The sequence below is a fragment of the Meleagris gallopavo genome, chromosome 1, assembly GCF_905368555.1.
Source record: "Meleagris gallopavo chromosome 1, MGAL_WU_HG_1.1, whole genome shotgun sequence".
In the NCBI taxonomy this organism is placed as follows: Eukaryota; Metazoa; Chordata; class Aves; order Galliformes; family Phasianidae; genus Meleagris; species Meleagris gallopavo.
The window spans coordinates 66,294,324-66,313,964 of NC_139404.1; the positions used below are offsets into that span (position 1 = coordinate 66,294,324).

Sequence of the window (19,641 nt, forward strand, 5' to 3'; positions counted from 1 at the left end):
TGGTTTACTCCTGCCTGTGCCTCCAGAGAGCTTATCTCAGCTGCACTCCTTGGCTGTGCAGGATGAAGGCTGTTGTTCCTTTCCAAACCCCTTTTATCACACCTTGATAAAAGACACTGAACATTAACATGGATGTTCTGTATTGTAAAATATCATTGAGACAGCTCACATGAAGTGTGTTGCTTTTAAGGTTTTTTTCCTAATCCTTCTGCCTGAAATGAAAATTGAAACCAGGTATTCTACCAAAAACAAAACAAAACAAACAAAAACAAACAAACAAAAAAAAAGGAACAGGGAATTTGTGTTAAATTTTGATGACTGCTTCTCAAAATCACTGTTTCTCCTAATCTGTGTCCCACGCACAGGGACTGAACACTGAGTGGAACCTATTCTTCTTTCCTTTGCTGGCAGTAGGATTTTTTTGAAAACTTTTTTCAAAGCACATTCGTGCTGAATGATTGTTTGTAGAATCTTAAAGTCAGCAATCGATAATTTTGTTTTAATAATTTAATAGTAATGTTATAACGTAATATAAAGTAACATATTGAAAGGTAAATAATTGGAGATCAACGTTCTAATTGTCTATTAATCTGGTAGCTGCTACAGCAGAAGGCATTCCAGCTCCTACAGTAAGACATAGGTCATTTGTTACTGGTTTTGTGAGTACTTTGTACCTGGCAACGTACACAGCATGTTGTAAGACAACGTCATATATGTCCTTTGAGATTGAAAGATACTATAAAATGAAAGCTAAAACGTGTTTTCTTGGTAATCAAGCTTACTTAAATATGCTGGTTGAGATTTTTCATAAACAACATATTGCCAAAAATATGCATTAGAATTGGCTTTCCTTGCCATTTATTCTACCATCAGAAATATAGTAAAAGATGAACATACTACATTTCCTTGCTTTTTTAGAAAATCTACCATAGCAATTGAAACACCTCATCCTACAGTATTTTTAGCTCATCTTTCTAAGTTCTCTGTATAAATTCTAACTGTGGATAGGGAGGTTGCTTTTGCAGAGTAAGCTGTTGTGTGTGTCATACACATAGGGTTACACCCATGACCTTAAATTCATACATTCTCTTTAATATGTGTTCACAGTTCCCACTATATTAGAGGACATTTTGGCTCAAGATGAAGAATTTTTAAAATTTGATTAAGAATATAAAGAAGTCCTTAGAGATATGAAAGTAAATTCCTACAGCCAAAGTTTTGGATCAAAGTATTACACATTGTCCTAATGCTGAAAAAATTCTTGATTTCTACTGTCACTTCATGGTATTTTTGGGTTTCTCTTCAAGTGGTCTAGATGTTTCAAACTGCTTATTGATGCATGCATCCCAGATTCGCATCACATAACATAGTACACTGCAAGCCCACTAGAGGAAAATGCTGCAAAATTTTTCACCACTGGGAAAACCACTCTTCTTTTTTCCCTCTTCACTTTAGATACTTCAGCTATGTTGAATTCCTGATTAAGCAAAGAAGAAACAACAGTGTTAGACAATAGAAATTAACAGCCTAAAAACCCACTCATAGAATTCAAATCTTACAATGTTTCTATCTTCCTGTTAATAACAAGTATCTTTTCTTTAAAGAAAATTATTTGAAGGCATATGGAATGACTTCACAAATGTAAGTGTCAATATGTCAAGGAAAGAAAAGATTTGCAATTGATTTTTTTTGTCTTTAATACACCTAGATTGAACAGTGAGGAGATAACAATTTGACTTCTTAGTAGAATGCTAATTTTATTAGTAGAATTCTAATGAAAAGAAAATACATTTTATGAAGTGATGACAATTAAATGAATTTTGTAACAGTAGTGAAATGACTATTGAAATAGCAAAAGCTTAATAAAGAAACAAGAATTTGCCATTATCATTTACCAAATTTACCATTAATCGAATACCCAGGGTAGTGTATGCTATTGTTTCTAACAAATGGCAGATGTATTTTCCTAATAATTTAGCTCAGCTGCTATCAAACTCTTAAAATGCAGATCATTTATTGGAGGGAGACGACAACAGAACCTGTAGAGCAGTTCATTCAACCCCACGAGGCAATAAATCCAGACTGTTTTGTCTAGGAAAATCACATAAGAGCCTTGTGCTGTTTTCCAAATCATAAGTAATTTCATAATTAAATTAATTTTTGAAATTCTCTTGGGTGTCCCTTAGACACTAGTTGTTTTAAATGTGTTTAGGCAAACACAGAACCAAGAAGTATTGGTAGGATTTATCTGACTTAAGTTTTGCTGATTGCAGCACAGATGTCTTCATCTGAGCCAACCACTTCTCCAGAGGAGGGATACAGCTCCTTTTATGGAAGAGATCCACCTGAACTGTTTTAGACATATTCCTTCAGATGGGGTGTCACTGCTGTCTGTGCCACATTTGGTTAGAGACCTTTGCAATCAACTGGATTGATGCTCAGGGGTGCCTGTATGCAGGAGTACCCAGCATCTACCTGTGCAGTCAGGGTTGGCCCCAGCAACAGTAGGAACATTGGCATGCTGTAGGGCAGAGCATGCGTAACACTCTTTCAAACCAGACCATTCTGTCTTTGATCTTAAAAGGAGAGAGTTGCATGCTAGCTCCTAGTTCTAAATTATTTCAATGGGAGTCTTGTCTGTCTGATTCCACCTGTATTTGTTTTTAATCTGGTTGTTTTATCTTCAAGTGGCAAAACAACTTTAAAATAAGGTCTTTTAATAACCTTTAATAGTAAGGTACTGAATAACTCATAGCTTTTCTGTGCCATCCCTTCTTGCCTACAGATGAGAAAAAAATCACTTCTGTGAAATAATGAACATGAAAACAACCTGTTAACAATTTGTCCCTGTGCTGGCTATTTCCCTATACTGTGCTCCTTGCCATTGGTTATGACCAGCCTGGTTTAATTTCTAGAAACTGGGAAGCAGTTATTTGGCCCTCCCATACATTTGTACATTTTTGACACCATGTGCATATTCTACCTCACTGTTGAAGTGTCACGTAAGGAAGAAGTGTGAAAAGAGAAAACAAGACAGGGAGTAGCCAGGCAGGGCACATACATGCTTGCCTTTCATTGGGTAACGTGTTGGGTCAGGGGCTTGTTATTACTGAGCTATACTTAAAATGTCTCTGTGAACACTCAAGAGGGCTTGGCTTCTGTTATAACTTGCAGGCATCTGTGCTACTTGAAAAATGACAGATGACTTTTTACTATGTCAAAAGCTGTTGCCTGAGGCACAGGAAACCACTCTGCAGACCATGGATCTGTTAAGTAAAACTCTTTCTTCTTTAGATTAAAAGGACCTTGACAAAACCCCTCTGACTGAGTTCAGAGATGGTTGCAGTGGTTGGTGTTCCAGTGCATGGGTGAAGATAATGCACAGATCCACAGAACCGAAGGCTCAGAAGGACCATTAGTTGATTTAATCTCACCTCCCAGTACAGTTCATTACTTTTACCTTCTTGAGCCCAGTAATTAGCTATGAGCTGAAGTGTGTCTTCCTAGAAGGCATACAAGAGAGAAAAATCCAGATAAATTAAATTAAACTATATTCTCGTAGTTATTTCTCCATGTTTTTTCCTTCAATCTTTTTATCATATTAGAAGCCTCTACTGAATCAAGTGGTTTCACATCTACTTTGAAAGTAAAGATTATCCATAAGAGTAAGGACTTGAGAGGTCAGACCCTTTCCTGAGCATGCATGTGACAAAGAGCAACATCTATATGCCAGTATGCTTAATCTGTATTCACATTCTTGTGTTCAGAAAAGTGTTAGGATTCAGAGGGGAGAAACCACAGTTACCAAGAGGAGGCAGAGTTTGGATTTGCTGTGAAGGGCGTCTGAAATCTGCCAATACCAACATCACATTTGCTGCTTCCTCTGCCCTTACAAACATACAGGAAACATTTGGGCATTCAGACAGCAATGAAATGGAAATTGTCACATATTGCCAGGGAGGCCTCTTGTTGATGCATTGTCAACCTGTTTCTCTATTTTCCAGAAAAAAGTAGCAGATCAGCCCAATCGACGTCCCTCGATATGGTTGGCGATGTACAGTGCTTTTGGACGACCGATTCTTCTTAGCAGCACCTTCCGTTACTTGGCTGACTTGCTGGGTTTTGCTGGGCCTTTGTGCATTTCTGGCATTGTTCAAGGCTTCCAGAACACGACCCATAGCACAAATGCAACAGAAAAGGTAACTTTACAACATTAATTGAAAGACTTTGTTTAGTGTTTGTTCTTGATTCATATCAGGTATTTAATACTGTGTGTGCCCAAATATCATCATTGTAATTTTCATTATTTCTTTCAAGCAAATATTTTTTTTGTTAGAGACCATCAAGTTGAAGACCTAAGTAGTGAAAGTCTTCATCATGAATGCAGCACAAGTAGTGCAACAGAGACAAGGCAGGCTTCCCCTGGTTGGAAGAGCTGGCTCTTCATGGAGTCAGTTCTGAACTTCCAGGGATAAGTAAAAGCTTTTGTGAATCTCTTCAGCTGTGCCTCCTCATTTCAGGCAGGATACCTGCTGATAGCTCCCCAGTGATGGATCCAGAAAAGAGGAATCTGTGGATTCTGCTTAATTTCTGTCCCTCTATCCATTTCTCATTCATTGACAGATTTGAACAAGATGTAACCTGTTTTCCTCTGGGATCCGAGAGTATTTGCTCTCTGTGACTGACTGCACTGCTTGTTGAGATGATGAAATGCATTGGGCATGCAAAAGTTGATTATTCAGTGAACTCCTTGAATTCTAGAGATGCACAGAAGATGCTAGTTGACATCGCATTTCAAGCTTCACTGAGACTTGTATGTGAAGAGGTCGTCCATAAGACAACTGAATAAGCCTCTGATACAGAACATTTTCTATCGTAACAACTAGAATTTGTTAAAAATTTGTGAAAAGATAAAGGCAAAATTATTTTACAGAGTGACAGTATGCAAGACACAGGGAGGAAATTTTTCTCTTTCTTCTGATATGAAAATATACCCATACACTTTGTACAGTGAATGTTTATTTGAATTATATTTGAATGAGTGGATAGGTATGTAATGGAATAAAATTTTCCCTTTCAGATAGAGCACTTCACTGCCATCACTATCCAAACATCTTCTCCTTGGCTGCATGTTCCCAACATTCATTTTCTTGACTGATATTCTGAATTGGGTTTTAGACTTTCAGCCATTGTGCTGAGAAAATAGAGTTTAATCACGCAGCTTATCGAATAAAGCTCTTTATCATATTTGAGCCTCAACATGTTGGATTTGAGCCACAGAGTCAAATAGCAAAGTATGTCTTTTGCCTCAAAAACAGAGTTTTGGAATTTTAGTTTGCTTTGTTATAGGATTTTGTTGTTATCTTTTTTTTTTTTTTTTTTTTTTTTTTTATGTTGAGCAGACAAGATAGTTTTGCTTGAAAATTTTCATTTCTGGATCTCAAATTTAGAAACTTGCACCTTTTCCTTTTGCACTCTTCATTGAAGTGTTTTATTTTTAAATGTTTTAATCAACATTGGCTAAAGGGAAGATTAAAATAAATTGGAAAACTTGAAAGCACTTCAACATTCTGGCTTTGTGACAGTCACTATTTCTCTTGGATACATTTCAGAATACATTTGCTTTCAATTTGCATATTTTGATAAACTTTCCCTTGGTTGTTCTTGCCATTATGAATCTCTCTTTAAATTCTCTCTAGCTTCAACTAATGCAAATTAATTTAATTTTATAGTTATTCACCCTTAATTCCTTCTAACTCTATTTACATTGATAAAGGTGGCCACAAAATTTAGTTTGTTACTGTTATCCCTGCTATATACACATGGGAAAGTTAGATGACCCAGGATATTAAGAGAAAGCGTATACCTGACTAATCACGCACTGAAGCAACCCTCATTTCCAAGATTCTTTAGCTGATGAAGGAACCCTGTCCTGTTATTCCAGCAGGATTTAGATGCTTTAGACTTTGGCACTTTTAAAGTGTTTTTGGCTCCTTAGGTGTTTATCAATATTTGACTGCTTATACTGCTTTGGAAGTAGTTTTATGGCTTGATTATTACAGCAGATATCTTACTAGGGATGGGAAACAATTCCCTGCAAGCCATATGATGGGTTCATCCCAGACCCAGATTACCCAGCCACTGGGTGTTTTTGATAGATGGAGGAGAATAGAATGAGATTAAGATGATGGGATGGGATGGGATGGAATGGGATGGGGTAAGATAGGGTAGGGTAGGGTAGGGTAGGATAGGATAGGGTAGGATAGGGTAGAGTAAGGTAGGGTAGAGTAGAGTAGGGTAGGGTAGGGTAGGGTAGGGTAGGGTAGGGTAGGGTAGGGTAGGGTAAGGTAGGATAGGATAGGATAGGATAGAACAGGACAGAACAGAATAGTCCAATTTTCTGACCAATCCAGGGCCAACTGAAAGTTAAAGCATGTTAATGAGGACATTGTGCAAATGCCACATGAACACAGGCAAACAGCATTAACCACCTCCTTAGGAAGCCTGTTCTGCTGCTTGACCATCTTCATTTCAATCTTCAATTTTTCCTTAGTGCTCAGTCTTACCCTCCCCTGGTGAGGTGCCTGTGGTGAAGCGAGCCTACAAGCTCAGGTTTCTCTCCTGCTTGTAGTCCTTTTGCAGGTTATAGTAATCCAGAATGATGAGACTTTGAGAGTGTAGACATGCAGTTTATCTTCCTATATTTACTAGACCTTTCATGTCAGCATCAGATTGGGCATTTCAGCAGAACAGGCTTTTCTTTTCTTCTCTTTTTAAGAAATCCAGTATATCCTGCTTCTGGAAATGCCAGAGAAACAGCCTTTCTAGCAGTATTTTGGTACATATTTTTCCTCCTCTGAACGAAGCCAAACAGCACAGTGAACATAGAAACTAGAAAAAGAAAACAAAATTATATAAACAATATTTTTTTCCCATATTGAGACATGTACATCTCATTTCATGGGAAATACTTGCAGATACATTTTTAGTTTATTCAGAATTCACAGATATCATAGACTATTTCTGAAAGGAATTGTTCCTATAATGTACAAATACAACATAATCAATATTGCAATATCAATGCAATAAACCAGTCATGTGTTATCGAAAATAATTTATTTGTAGCTTCTTCATATGCAGGCAAAATTGTATCTCTATTTACCAAATCATCAGAATTCAAATGAAAATCTAAGGAATAAGACAGACGTGGCAGTCTCACTGTCCCTTTTCTGCTAACAAAAATTATTTCAGAAATGCTAAAAGCTGCACTCTTAAATCCTCAGAACATGAGCAGAGAGTTTAATTTCTATCCAAATACATAATATGTAGAACAGTGAAAGTTACTATTCCTGCAACTTTCCCAGAATACCATCAATATTATATATTCTAATGCAAGGACTGAATTTCCTAATATCTAGCATCTCAAAAGATAATCCATCCTATACTATTGTCATCATATTTTTCCTTTTCATTTGAAGGATCCATCGAATTCATATCTTTCCTCAGAGGAGTTCCTCAGGAATGTTTATGTTTTGGCAGTTCTCCTATTCCTGGCCCTTATCCTGCAGAGGACATTCCTGCAGGCATCCTACTACGTGACTACAGAAACTGGCATCAATCTACGAGGTGCTTTATTGGTGAGCAAATGTGTTCCCATGATATGTAAATGCTCCTCCCATTATATGTAAATGCTCATCCTTCATTCTTTCATTTATCTTATCCTTTAAGTAAAAACTCAGTTAACAGCTATAGTTTGAGAGAAGATATTGACTATATTTTTATGCAGAAAACTGGAAATGGTAATACCACTGCCAAACTGATGGCAGCAATTCTTTTTAGTAAAAAAGTAGAACCATTATAATGATATGCAGAAGCGTAACACTCACTATGTGCACCTATAAACATATATTTGCAAAAAGTGTTAGTCACCTGGAGATAAGCAACGTTATTTTGGCTCTGTATTTACTTATGAGTTACTCTATCTGACTGTAACAGAGTTACTAGCCATATCGTTGCTCTAGCTATGTTTTACTGGGGCACTGTATGTGAAACATGAGTGGTGATTCTGAACATCTATGCCCTTTTAGAGAGAACCTTGTGATTCTTCCCCCAAACTGGATAAAACCAGCATCCATTTACCCCTTATGAAAGTCATGTTTATGAACAAGAGCCAGAATTTCCAACTCAGTTTGAGCTGTAGCCAGGACATCTGTAGACACAACTCCACAGACAGTAGCAGGAATTAGTGCAAAACTGAAGCTGGAATTGATGTTTTCACAGATGTAGCTAACCACAGAATACTGTTCCAGTGTGAAGCTTCTCTTTGTGCTTGCACTCTGATTGATGCAGCTGTTTCAATAGAGAGGGGTACACTTGGTGAAGAAACAACACCTCATCATTTCCTTATGTTTTTATGATTCCCAGTTGCCAAAATGGGAATTCTACAGGATCTGCCTTGCTCACAGATAAAGCAGGGCGAAGAGCAAAAATTGTTTCTAAAATTTCCTTGAAGATACAACTGTGATACTTGATCATAACTGCAACTAGTCTCACAGTATTTGTCTTTAAGATTCTGGTACATACCTAATTAACCTTAAACACTGTTGTGCTCCAACATATTTTATGGAAATAGACGACCAGGTACAGGAGAGAAATACAAAGGAATATAAACCCAGCTATTGCACAGAAAATAATAATTTCTTTAACAGTGCCACAGAAAACCAGCCTCACCAAGTGTTTATTAGAAAAATTCCTTGCTCAGTCTCCTGAATTTTCATGTTTTATTGTCATTTTGTTCTGTTTTGGGTCTGCCTTAAACAGCAATGTTTTAGGAGGTTTTAAAAGTCTGTTATCTCTCTTTTTTTTTTTCTTGTTCTGCCTTGTCTCAAGTGAGAGAAAGGCTGTGCTACGTAATCACCAACACTGCAGCTTGAAACATCCTGCTGCTGCTATTGTTTTCTAATGACTTCCTTTTCACAGATACCATTTTATTCCCTCCACAGGCAATGATATACGATAAGATCCTGCGACTTTCCACATCCAACTTGTCCATGGGAGAGATGACACTGGGACAAATCAATAACTTGGTTGCCATAGAAACAAATCAATTAATGTGGTTCTTGTTCCTGTGCCCCAATTTGTGGGCTATGCCTGTTCAGGTAGAGCATCAAAATAAGGACATAATGTTGGGATCCTCCAGCCCATTAGAAAATAGTATACATTTGTGAGACTACCACCTAATCCAAAAGGGAATCTCTAACAATGGACTTCACACTCATTTGCCAGGAAGAGGACTAATAAGTAGAAATGTGGCCCATCATCTCCTACAGCTGGGAGATTGTCTCTCTAAGGGCTGGTAAAGCGAGGATTTTTTTATTAGGATTTTGCTGTCATGGGTACAATCTGTGACTTTATGGATGATAGATGATAGCCTGTTGTCTTTTCTCTGCTCACCTGTCTTCCCTACTGACACAAATTGTTGCTTTTTCTTCTGCCGCATGGAAGCAGCATCTCTGCAGTGCCAAGCATTGCATTTGCAGTGTTTACTTGTAGCTGTGCTTAGTGGTAGGAATAAAAAGCAATTGAATTCTGCTCTGTTGACTGATGGCAGGACTGTTGGGCTGAACAAAATGCTCAGAGGAGCTCTGAGCTAAACAAGCTTAGTTACTGCAAACGTCTAATCCTTAGCAAGGCAGGGAAAGAGGGAAAAGCAGATGTGTGAGAAGGCAAGGTATAAATTATTAATCTATAGGAAATATTCAGAAGTGGCTAAATAACTTAAGGACCTAAGCCATACTTATTTTCCACAGTGCCTGAACCCTATAGCAACTCCAAAAGTTCAGTTTCTGGTGGAAATACCTACATATGACCCCACCAACACCAAATAAGTTAAAAAAGGGGCAGAAGCCACACTTCTTGCTGAAACTCCTGGAACTGTTCTAATAAGCTGTTGTAATCGTCATCAATATGACTACTACAAATGGAAACAAATATTGCTTTTATGTGTATACTTTAGGATAGGTTAAGGTTCAGGTGATGAAAGTAATTCATGGAGAAAAAGATAAAAGTAGTTTGCGTAGTAACAGAAGTTAGAAATAATACAGAGGATTCTATTTTAAGCCATAAGTCAATAATAAGAGGGCTTATTTGGTTTATTCAGGTTTATTTGGAAGCGTTGCTGATAATACTGGAGTGTTTCTAAATGAACAGGTGGTCTGTTTCCTGTAGCTAGTGAATAATTAAATATACATAGCCTAAATTTACCATTTACTGTTTCTTTAATAAACAGTTTCTGTCTCAGCTGCTGAAAAAATATAATGGCATTCCTCACCAGTACTCTAGCAGGTTTTTTTGAGGAAGTTTCTGTTGATTTTACTGGTTCCTATTGTTCAGCCCCAGGGAATTAGAAGACAATTAGCACAGGGACAGCTTGACCACAGCTTTGTTCAAGAATGAGCATAGTTTCACCCACTAATTTGCACCTAAGGAATAACTTAGTCAGCACCTGTGGCCTGGGCTATACGGGGCTCCTGCACTTAATCTCTATTAATTGTAATTATTATTTTATAGCTCTGCTTCAACAGTAGAAATGGAAGGAAAATAGCTACCATTTCCTTCTCAAAGTATTATAAAGCTGATGTTAATGACAGTGTTTTTGTGGTAAGATGCTTTTTGGCCTGATGAGCTCAACTATCTGCTCTTTGGAAAAAAAAAAGAAAAAAAAAAGAAGATAAGGAAATAACCCTTGGTAAATAAGGGCTGGCTTAGAACCATACTGCTCTTAAAAAAAAAATTAAAAAATGACAGGACTATCCTGTCTTGTCTTATGCAAAGGAAATAAGCAAGGAATGTCCCAAGAAACAGCTACTGTCAAATCTGTCCCCTCCTCAGGAAGAGCAGGCTATGGCAAATACCAAACTTGCATCTGCACAGCATGATTAATGATAGTGTAACTGTCCATAGACTGCTGAGGACTGGTTAGCCTTAGGAAATATATTGTCCATCTACCAATGTATGGTCTGTTGTCAAGGACAACAACATATTGCAGGATGGAAGCTACAGTAAGAGTTGAGAGTTGAGCCCAAGTAGAAATGACCTATAACCTTGTACTATTCTGCTAAGAAAAATGTATCTAGGTTCGTTAGCTTACGTTGCAGATGCCTGAAAAGCTAAATAATGCTTACAAAATGTTGAGTTCCACTGATAATTATTTCTGATACTGTCTAAGAATACAGACTTAAAGAGAGATCTGACTCAAAGTAGGGAACTAGTTCCAAATGTCCTGTTATCGCTGAGGATACCTCTGTACTTTGAAGTGGAGCTTTATATAAAAATACTTAATGTTGTAGAACTTGTGTTAACTGGCACCAGAATCACAGTAATTGCATCAAAATCACTCCCAGGTAAACCTTTGTGGAAGGTGTTCCTATCTTCTGTGTAGAGCTCAGCCAGCATCTTGGTACTTTCCTACAGAGCTATGTAGTATTGAAGTAGAAGCACAGGTTTGTGTCACTCCCTGCACATTTGTGCAGCTTTATGCTTTGGTGCCTGTCTCAGACGTGCCTCTGTCTCCAGTTGAAGAGGACCCAGAGGACAGAAGGCAAAAGTGATTCATGACAGTTTCAAGACCTTTGAATGTTTCCAGAGTGATGTAAGGAGATCTAGTGTAAATAAGACTTGAGGCCAGTGGTTCTGCCAAATGCCTTGGGGCAAGAACCAACCACTTTGATGCTGCTTCAGTTCTGTGGAAATATTGTCCAGAATTAGGAGTGGCAGGTACTAAAACAAAAATGCAGTTCATATTCAAAAATGAAGATTTCTATGTTAATTTTCTTTCTAAAATTCCATGTTAATTTCACTTTCTAAATGTGAGCTCCTGAAATAAATTCTCACTTGATTCCTGTGAACCATTTAGCTTTTTTATTAGAAGAACAAGTATATGCATATATAATATTTGCTATCCTTCTGATGTATTGAAATGTACATTTTCTTCTATGCTTCTTTTTTTTTCCATAGATAATAATGGGCGTAATCCTACTTTATAATTTGCTTGGAGTGAGTGCTTTGGTTGGTGCTGCTGTAATTGTACTGTTAGCACCAATACAGTACTTCATAGCTACAAAGTTGGCTGAGGCTCAGAAGAGCACACTGGTAAGTAATTTATTTTCGTGGTTCTTCTGATCTGGAAAGGAGAACAGGGAACCAGTTTTGGATTCTGCCCTTGTTGCTAGTAACCACTCACTGCAGAAGTTTAGTCAAGCCATCACTAAATTCCAACAACCTTCCTTTTCTCTTTCCCCATGCATGGCTCAGCAGCCCTGCCTGCCTCAGAAAAGTACCTCAGTGTTTGTCAGATAAGAATTCGAAAAAGTATGTGGGCCTTGACCTGACTTCTCTGCAGAGACTATTTTCTCTCAAATAGCACAGATTTGTCTGAATTCAATTCCATGAAAGGATATTATTCCTGAATTAAAATGTTGTATGTCATGGGATGTTACCAAATAGTACAAATGACAGATAAATTATGGGAGCACGTTATTAAAGAATGTGTACAATCCTCCTCTGAAATGGCTAGAGACTCTACACTCTCACTCCAAGCTTTTACATTCTCTAAAACTCAGATGACATTGTTTGATTAATATCTATTTTACACTTTTTGTCTTCTTGTCTATGTCACCAATGACAAATGTTTTCTAGTGCTTTGTCCAGTGTTTAACCTTATTCTCACGGTCTTTGAACTTTTTTGATCAACCTTTGATATGTCTTCAAATATGTAACGATCTTTGTTATCTTAATATTCAGTAAGCAAGTAGGTTTACTTTTCAGTACACTTCAGTTCTGTTGAGTTACAACAATTTATACCAAGATAGGATTTATTTCTATACTCTTTCAGAAATAGTCTCAATCTTTCTTTTTTTTTTTTCTTCTGATTTCTGACAAAATAATTTGGATTATGATTTTACCAAAACACATGAGCACTGTTTTCTGAAGAGGGGCAATTGCCTAGATTAGATAAATATATGAATAAACATTTCACCTATTTTCATGACCGTTCTGTATGAATCCCAAAATGAATCTTCTATCAGCAATTACACGTTTATCTATTCTTATTCTTATACCTATTCTTATGAATATCGTCAGCCTATTCTGCCTTCCTGAGTTTCAGCTTCGGTCTGAGGGGTTCAGATATTTTACTTCTCTTCTTCGAATAGAGTCATTTAATTTCCCCTCTGATTGTAGGTATTTTAATATCTCCAAAGAGCCTGAAATTGCATGTTATTTTACTCAGTGTGACAACTGCCTGTGCAAATTCATAAACAATATATATATAAATATCTTTAATGAACTTTACAACAGATTAAATGGAAAAAAGCATTCTCATTAAAACTACAAACCATTATTGATTACTTATCCTTGTTTTCATTTGAAATGAAGGACTATTCTACAGAGAGATTAAAGAAAACTAATGAAATACTAAAAGGCATTAAATTATTAAAGCTGTACGCCTGGGAGCACATATTTTGTAAGAGTGTGGAGGAAACAAGAATGAAGGAACTCACCAGTCTCAAAACCTTTGCACTTCATACATCTCTTTCCAGTAAGTAACTGTTTTTAGCTTTCAGAAATGGATTCTCCATGCCAATATTCCTTCTGACTTCAGCTAGAGCAAGACACAACTGTGCCTATGACATTTTTTGTATGTGGAACATACTTGAAACAAAATATATGATAAATATGTAGCATAAAAACTCGACAATATATCTTGTTGATTTTTTTAGAAAGTTTTTTGTCATCTTAATTGTGGCATTACAAGTTGTAATAAAATCAGAAGCTCAGATTACAGATTAGCAAAGATAAATAATTGTCTGATAGAAATTGTATTTCTTGTACTGAGGAAGAGCTGATAGGTGATTTAGTTTTGTGGCATAACAATTATGTACATAAAACTTTTTATCCTAATTCACCGGAGTATACAAAGGAAATAATTATTTGGCTTGTTCATTTGTGTGTTAAAGATTTTTCTCTGTCATGGAAGGCAATTTCTCCCTGCAGAAGGATTTTCCTTTTTGGAATTTTAATTTTGAATTGGAAATAGACAGATTTTTTCTTGTGTTGTAGAACTAATTGTAAGGCTATTTTATATATGTCATGTAATCTGATGCTTACTTTTTTTCCATTCCTAGTTTTTATGAATGCAGCCATACCAATAGCAGCTGTTCTTGCAGTAAGAATTTTTCTTTTCACTTTTCTTTAAAAAAGGGGAGGGAAAAAGAGAGGAGAGGAAATAAAAAAAAAAATACTGTCACTGCAGGACCATTGTTACTGTTAATAAAACCAGCAGTTGAGTGTACCACTGGCTGGAAGGTAGCATTACATTAGAAATGCCCATTCCAATGTACTGGTAGTTCACCAGTTGGGATTTGGGTTCATAAACTAACTAACTAAAGACTAATGGAAATATAAACTTTAATTGACAGAAGAAAAAAAAAGAAAAAAGAAAAAAAAAGACCAACTCAACATAATTGATCAATTTGAAAGAAAACCTGTTTTTAGAAGCTCTCATTTTGAAGAGTTTTAAGGTGGCTTTGCTTTCCTGCTGTCTAACAGTGAAAATCATTCCTGTTACAAAGTCTATTGTAAGCCACCATTTCAATATTCACGAAAGAATACTGTGGATTTTAAGATGAAATAATTTTTTGACTGTACTCTGACCAGGTTTAAATCTCAATCTAACAAACTAGAGGAAGTACCGCCTGCTGGTCAATAAGAATTCTTCATAAACCAAACTCTGAGGACATTCCTCAGATTGTGCTGGTGATATTTACCAGAATTGAGTGAAACATATTTATGGTGCTGTATCTGCGGGGAAAAAAATACAACATTTAGTACATTTCTACTGATTTGTCAGCATTGTATGCTTCCTCAAAACACTGAAATCAATTACAAAACTTCACAGTACATAATGGTTTGACTTCACAAAGCTGAATGCTTTAATTTTATTAAGAGATTTTTTTAATTTGTAAATGTCTGAATCACTTGAAATCACTGGCAAACTTTCTGAATCTTTTTTATTGTAACAGGAGTCACTTTTCTCTTCAATTTTCTGGAATCATGTCAGAGATATGCAGTTACTGGCCTTATTTAAGCAAAACATTTCCTTGCTTTCTTTACCCATCTTATTCAAGAGTCTTTATACTTTTATAATTTCCTGTTTCTTCTGACGTGACAGACCTTTGTGACTTATGCATACACTAATGACAAGCCTCTGCAGCCTGCCCAGGCCTTTGCATCACTGTCGTTGTTCCACATCCTGGTCACACCATTGTTTCTGCTTTCCACTGTGGTTCGTTTTGCAGTCAAGGCTATCATAAGGTAAGTAGTCCCAGCTTACTCTGTAATGGTTTCTCCAGCTCTTGAATATCTACATTCAGTAATACAACAAGGAAGGTTTTACAGAAAAGGTTTTTTCTACTTGCTCACCCGGAAAGGGGTTTAAAGGTGAAACTCACAATGTCTGTTGACAATACCTGAGAGGAAACAATAACAGTTTCTCTTCATTGCATGATACAGGGACAACTAAATGTTCTATTCCTTTTATAATCCCCCAAATTTGGAAGTCTAGATTCAGAGCCACACTGTTCTCTCTTGGGATGAAGATGCTTCCCTTCTCACATAGTGCTTGTATGGGCTATAGCCAACACAGAAGAAGATGAGAGAGGCTGATCAGAGCTATCCCATAAGATTTGCCCTGTTGGTGCAAGGAAGAGCGACAGGCTAAAACTGACCTCCCCACAAAACAAATGGTGCTTCGAGTGAGAATTCAGTATTGACACACCTCTCATTGTCTAGCAGTAGCATGGATTCTCTTTAATAGGAAGGTGGTTGGAAGAACATTGGGTGCTGAAGGACTAAGTACACAAGAGACACAGCACTACAGGTCTTTTTCTTAAAAAGGAAATTCTGTTTTCTCCTAAATGGCAGTAGAGAGGTGCAGGAGAGGAAGGATGGGAAGGCAGACATTTGGGAGTTTAGTCCCTGAGTGCAAGAGATCTGCGTGGCAGGACAGCGAAGAAGCTGATACAAAGTGGAAAAGATTTCAAAAAAAGAAAAAGGAACTCATAAAATGTGTTGCTTCATCAGAAGCATGTATGTGCCAGGCATTTGCTTCTGCAAATAACTTGAGAAAACAGCTTCTTGGTTATAGACGAAGAAGTAGTAAGACAAATTTCAGACCTTCATTTATTGCATCAAATGTTCGTATGGAAATAGTCATGGTTATGGGGCATTTATGTAGACAATGCCAAGCTATCCCAAGAGGCAGAGTCTGACACCTGATTAGCAGTAACATGTCAGATGCCAAGCACTAGCATGACATGAAGATCATACTAGTCTTCCCAACATTTCCTTGGAACAGTAATCAAGGGGACTTCAAGCTTCATAGCTGTAATTTACCAACACCACATTCACTCATTAAATAAAAAAAATAAACAAACATTATTTATCAAAGCAGCAGCGGAATCATGTGAGAGATTTTCCCTATGCTGAAAATGATTTCTGCCTAGTGGAAAATACCAACTCTCCCTTATAAATCATACTAGCCTCTACTTCTTTGCACTACATTTAGCATAGCCTTGATGTCAAAATTGTGCTGACGTTTTCCTTATCACTGCTGGCCATCCCTCAGAACGTTATTTAATACCATATTTGCCTAAATAAACTCCAGCTTTTGACAAACTTCTTTCCTGGAATCTTTCTCCCATGAGCATCACATCCTCCAAGTGAAGAATGAAGAATGTCCACCATCAATCAAATATATAAGTATGCACTCATTTGTGTTATGATTAAGCCCTAATATTTTGGTCCAAATTTCCATTTCATTTTAAAGAGTACTTCCAGTAACATGAAAGCCTTTGTGAGTACCTGTCCTCATTCAAACACAAAGTAATGGTTGTTGTGTTGTTAGGATGATGATCAGAGTGAGGTTTCTTTTCCTCTTGAAGAGAAATTCTTGCTTGACACAGATATTCTTACGAAAGACTGAAATACTATTACGGTAGTTAGACATCTAAGTTTTTTTTTTCAAAACAGAAGATATGAGCAGCTATACTGGCAAGATGAAATAATGAATGTGTCTCCATAGCTTAAACAGCTATTGATAATTTCATGCAGAATAAACATACAGGTCTTGCAACAAGTGTACTTTCCCATTTTCATATTAATATTCAAATAGTTGATCTAAAGCCATATGTTCTTCTGCTTTCTCCTGCACCTTGATTTTAGTTTTTGCAAAGTGACATGATTTCACCATGGCAGGTGACTTCTTATATTGATCCCTTCCTCACAATGATAGAGCCCTATACTTAGGGCATACTTAAAGAAAGTGGGACAGAAGGAGAATCATGTCCTTCTGTGATGAAGAATGCATTGAACCTGTGTACTGTATTTCCCATGAAAGAGTTTTATGAAGTAGATTGAGAGAACTCTTGCTGTGTTGCTCTGAAGCTGGCTACGGCTGTACAGTTTTGTGCATTATCCAGTCCTGTTAGAATGCTGTTTATGCCAAAGTTGTATTCAGGATGCACCTATTGCGTTAGAATTTTCAGAGGATGTAGGCAAGTAAATTACTTTATCTAAGTCCTGTGCGTAGACATGGAAGAAGTACAGCAGAGAGAAATCTGATGAGATGGAAATAATTCCCACAGAGCGTTAGCAGAAATCACATGACTTTAGCTCTCTTCTTCATTTCCAGCTCCCGTACAGTGTTTAATTATTTTCATGTGTCCTTTACCACATATATAATTTTTCACTTGGGTAACAGATGGTCCATAAGGCAAAGGAATGTATCCTGCAAACTTTTCTTGGAATACTTTTGGGTGTATCCTGCTGGTTGGGCTGCAGATAGCTGGAAATGTACCCTTAGTATCTGGGGCTTATTTAACCATCCTGTGTTTGCTTTTTTTTAAGTGTACAGAAGCTGAATGAGTTTCTCCTCAGTGATGAGATTGGAGATGACAGCTGGAGAGGTGGGGACAATTCTGTAGCTTATGAATCCTGTAAGAAGCACACAGGACTTGTAAGTTCTGGTTTTTTTACAATGAATTTCAAACAGAGAGGCCACAGGGCCCAGTACGAGGCAAATGCCCTATTGATAGTGCTCAGGAGTTTGGGGTTCTTGCTTGACTCTGTTCTTGACCAGTTTTGCCTCTTCTGTTTAGGGACTTGTGTTTCTGTGGCATGAAGAGTCCTCAAACACATTGAAGCTCTACTGAAGTGCCAATATAATAAAAATACCAGAACACACCAACACCAAATTTTTAAAATTATTCCAGGTGCATTTTGTGTGGTCATGGGGATTGCAGTTTATGTTGTCAGTACAGTCATGGTACGTTGGACATTTTTAAGAAAGAACAATTCTTGCCCTGGGAAATTCAGAACTGGAGATTGAAAAAACAACAGTAAAGTTTGTGGAATAGAAATTCATTCCGTAATGCTGTTTCTAGATGTGCTAAACACAAGTGAATTTGAGTAAAATTTGAGGAATCATTTTAGCCAGCAACCAACCAGCCAACCTAAATACATAAATAAAATAGACATTTAAAAAAAAAAAACACCCCCAAAATTTGGGAAAACACTTCAAAGTTTTTCTAAAGCTAGCTAACTCAACTGTTTAAAACTGTATGTAATGATGTAATTTGAAATGTGACTAGAACTTGACAAAAGCAACCAAGAACTAAGATGGTAGCTCTACCTGTCATTACACTTTTACTGATATAGCTTTGTTTGAAGCTACCTCAGGTAGGGCAGACCTACCTGGTGCTTTGAAGAGGCTGAGAGAGCTGAAATGTGAGATGGTTATGCATGGGAAAACAACATCAAAAGACAATTCCTGTGCTTCAGTTAAGAATATTTAAAATTTTGCAGTATGACAGGTACTGAAAAGCATTTTCTTCTTGTGACCAAGAGTGGTGGGAGCAATGGGAACAGATTCTCTTTTTGCTAAGAAACCAAATGCTGTCCTTTCTTGCAAATTCCAACTTTTTTCTTTCGCCTCACTATGTAGCACACCAAGGCCATCAACAGGAGGCAGCCCTTAAGGTATCAGCTTGAAAACTATGAACAGTCATCAAGAAGGCAAACACGCCCTGTGGAGACAGATGACATCGCAATCAAGGTGGTCTGAAAACATCAATACATACTTTACAAACAGCAGGTTCTTCTGCTCAGTCCTACAACAATACCAGAGAGAGTGCAATTGCTGCTGCTTTTCCAAAGGAAAATTGTCCAATCCAAGAACAAGCCAAAACCCCCTAAAATTAGCACTTTAAACAAAAATAAAGTGAGAAGACTTCTCTTCAGACCAATTCTTTATATTGCTTCCTTATCTTCATGTGGGCATCATGAATCTAAAGGAACAAAAACTAGAGAATCCTATATGCAGAAATTAGGAGATTGTTTAGAGTTTCCCTTCTTATACTTCTATTTCACTCAAGATCAAAACTTTTATGTCATTTTCTGTCATTTATTATGACACATAATTTATGATTACATTATTTTAAGTCATTTTGGACAATTTTTCCCCATACGTGTCCTCGTTTTCTATGCAAATAATGCTTCTTGCCTCTGTTAATTCCAAAGGACATA

The 19,641-nt window shown here is 37.0% G+C and overlaps 1 protein-coding gene across 11 annotated transcripts in view; it reads left to right on the top strand.

Annotated features, from left to right (window-relative positions):
- Positions 1-19,641, top strand: part of ABCC9 (ATP binding cassette subfamily C member 9) — a 75,369-nt gene that overhangs the window by 16,039 nt on the left and 39,689 nt on the right. For all 11 annotated transcript variants that reach the window (XM_010715800.4, XM_010715865.4, XM_085231814.1 and 8 more), the window contains 9 exons: positions 4,005-4,199; positions 7,479-7,637; positions 9,003-9,158; positions 12,016-12,150; positions 13,435-13,597; positions 14,184-14,224; positions 15,230-15,372; positions 17,965-18,073; positions 19,061-19,171. In XM_010715800.4, coding sequence (XP_010714102.1) covers positions 4,005-4,199; positions 7,479-7,637; positions 9,003-9,158; positions 12,016-12,150; positions 13,435-13,597; positions 14,184-14,224; positions 15,230-15,372; positions 17,965-18,073; positions 19,061-19,171 — 1,212 coding nt within the window. The remainder of the gene's footprint in view (positions 1-4,004; positions 4,200-7,478; positions 7,638-9,002; positions 9,159-12,015; positions 12,151-13,434; positions 13,598-14,183; positions 14,225-15,229; positions 15,373-17,964; positions 18,074-19,060; positions 19,172-19,641) is intronic.